This window comes from Solea solea, chromosome 7, assembly GCF_958295425.1.
Source record: "Solea solea chromosome 7, fSolSol10.1, whole genome shotgun sequence".
In the NCBI taxonomy this organism is placed as follows: domain Eukaryota; kingdom Metazoa; phylum Chordata; class Actinopteri; order Pleuronectiformes; family Soleidae; genus Solea; species Solea solea.
Genome location: NC_081140.1, coordinates 2,233,555 through 2,235,283, shown reverse-complemented (window position 1 = coordinate 2,235,283; position 1,729 = coordinate 2,233,555). Strand labels below are relative to the sequence as shown.

At 43.6% G+C, this 1,729-nt stretch overlaps 1 protein-coding gene across 1 annotated transcript; it reads right to left on the bottom strand.

Moving 5' to 3' along the window:
• Positions 1–259: 259 nt before the first annotated feature.
• On the bottom strand, positions 260–1,433 carry LOC131462837 (extracellular calcium-sensing receptor-like). Its single transcript, XM_058634369.1, has 2 exons — positions 1,365–1,433; positions 260–1,099 (listed from the first exon to the last, which is right to left on the bottom strand). The coding sequence occupies exons 1-2, from the start codon at positions 1,431–1,433 to the stop codon at positions 260–262; spliced, it is 909 nt and encodes a 302-aa protein (XP_058490352.1).
• Positions 1,434–1,729: the final 296 nt, after the last annotated feature.

Here is a 1,729-nt window from a genome sequence, read left to right as displayed (position 1 = left end):
ATGAAGAAAACAGTAAAGAGACAAGTTGCCTGACATACTGCCTGATTTATGTGTTGTCTAGTATTTACGTCAAAAGAAGTGAACAGCGTCGTACCCTGCCAGGGTGCATTACTTGTTGTTTTTTTTTTTCATCAGCTAACAGAGCTCTATTGGAAACATGTTAATTTAATCTGTTTTTTTTATTGCATATATTATGATCTTAACATTACCACTCAATTCAAAAAATACAGAGGATAGAGAAACAGCAGTGCTGACAGTTTTACATTGTGATGCCACGACCCATGATTGCTTTCTTTGTGTTTCTCTCTGTTCTGAACAGGATTATGTAACATATAGGTCCAAACAGCGCCACCAAGAGGCCAAAACTGGAGGCCAGGATGGCAAATACCTCCACTGCATCTGCATATTTGCCTGGAGAGTTGATGTAAGCAGGGACAAAGGCCACCCACACTGCACAGAAGATCAACATGCTGAAAGTGATGAGTTTGGCCTCATTGAAACTGTCAGGAAGATTCCTGGCTAGAAAAGCTAACAAACAACTGAGGACAGCCAGTAAACCAATATAACCAAGTAAAACTGCAAAACCAACTGTGGACCCAACTGCACACTCATAAACTATCTTGTCACTGTGATACTGGGTGTTTTTATGAGGCACTGGTGAAGCAGAGACAAGCCAGGCAGTGCAGATTGCTGCTTGAACAGAAGTCAGAACCATAACTGTCCCTCTCTGCTGCACAGCACCAAACCACTTGAGACTGGACTCACCTCCTGGTTTGGAGGCCCTGAACACAGCCAAAACCACCATGGTTTTTACTAGGATGCATGAGACACAAAGCACAAAGCTGATGCCAAATGCTGCATGTCTTAGTTGACAAGTCCATAATCTGGGTCTTCCAATGAAGAGCAACGAGCAGAGGAAACAGAACTTGAGTGACACCAAGAGAAGAAAACTGAGTTCTGAATTGTTGGCACGAACTATAGGTGTGCTGTGATGATGGATGAAGATGCCCAGAACAACAACACAGATAAATGTGCCCAACAGTGAGGTGGTTGTCAAGCAGATACCCAGAGGCTCATGGTAAGAGAGGAATTCTGTTTTCTTAGGAACACAGTGGTCACGCTGGGGGCTGGACCAGAAATCTTCTGGACAACTGGTGCACTCCATGGAGTCTGCGAAAAGAGGGAAAGTGATGAGATACATGTCTATACAACATCTCTGAACTGTGATGTTTAAAACTTTACACTCACCAGTTGTGTTGCTGATCTTTCCCTCAGAACAAGGGACACAGTCAAAACAACACTCAGGTTCCCCCTTCTTTCTGGCCATGCGGGTACCTGGAGGACAACTCTCACTGCACACTGACCGAGGAGGCTGTGTGCAGAAATATCAGTTTGTTATTGTATTTTATGAGGGCTCCTCCGTACTTGTCCATGTTCTGTATCCACAGAGAAAGTTGCTTTGAAAATGTGGTTGCATGTCTGTGATCATGTGGATGGTGGTGCTTGTACATGATTTTTCACTGGATGTGGGACTGAACAGCACCCCCTCCAGGTCCAGATGTTGATGGGGAGTTGAGTGAAGAGTTTGGTGTTGACCCAGCTTTTAACTGACCTCACACCTGCAATGATTTTAACTGAAAAGTCAACTGTTCTAACAGCACCTTCTCATAGTTTTAAGCTAAAAAAAACAACTTTCAAGCAGGTTCAATGTTTTTCTGTTGTTCTGAAA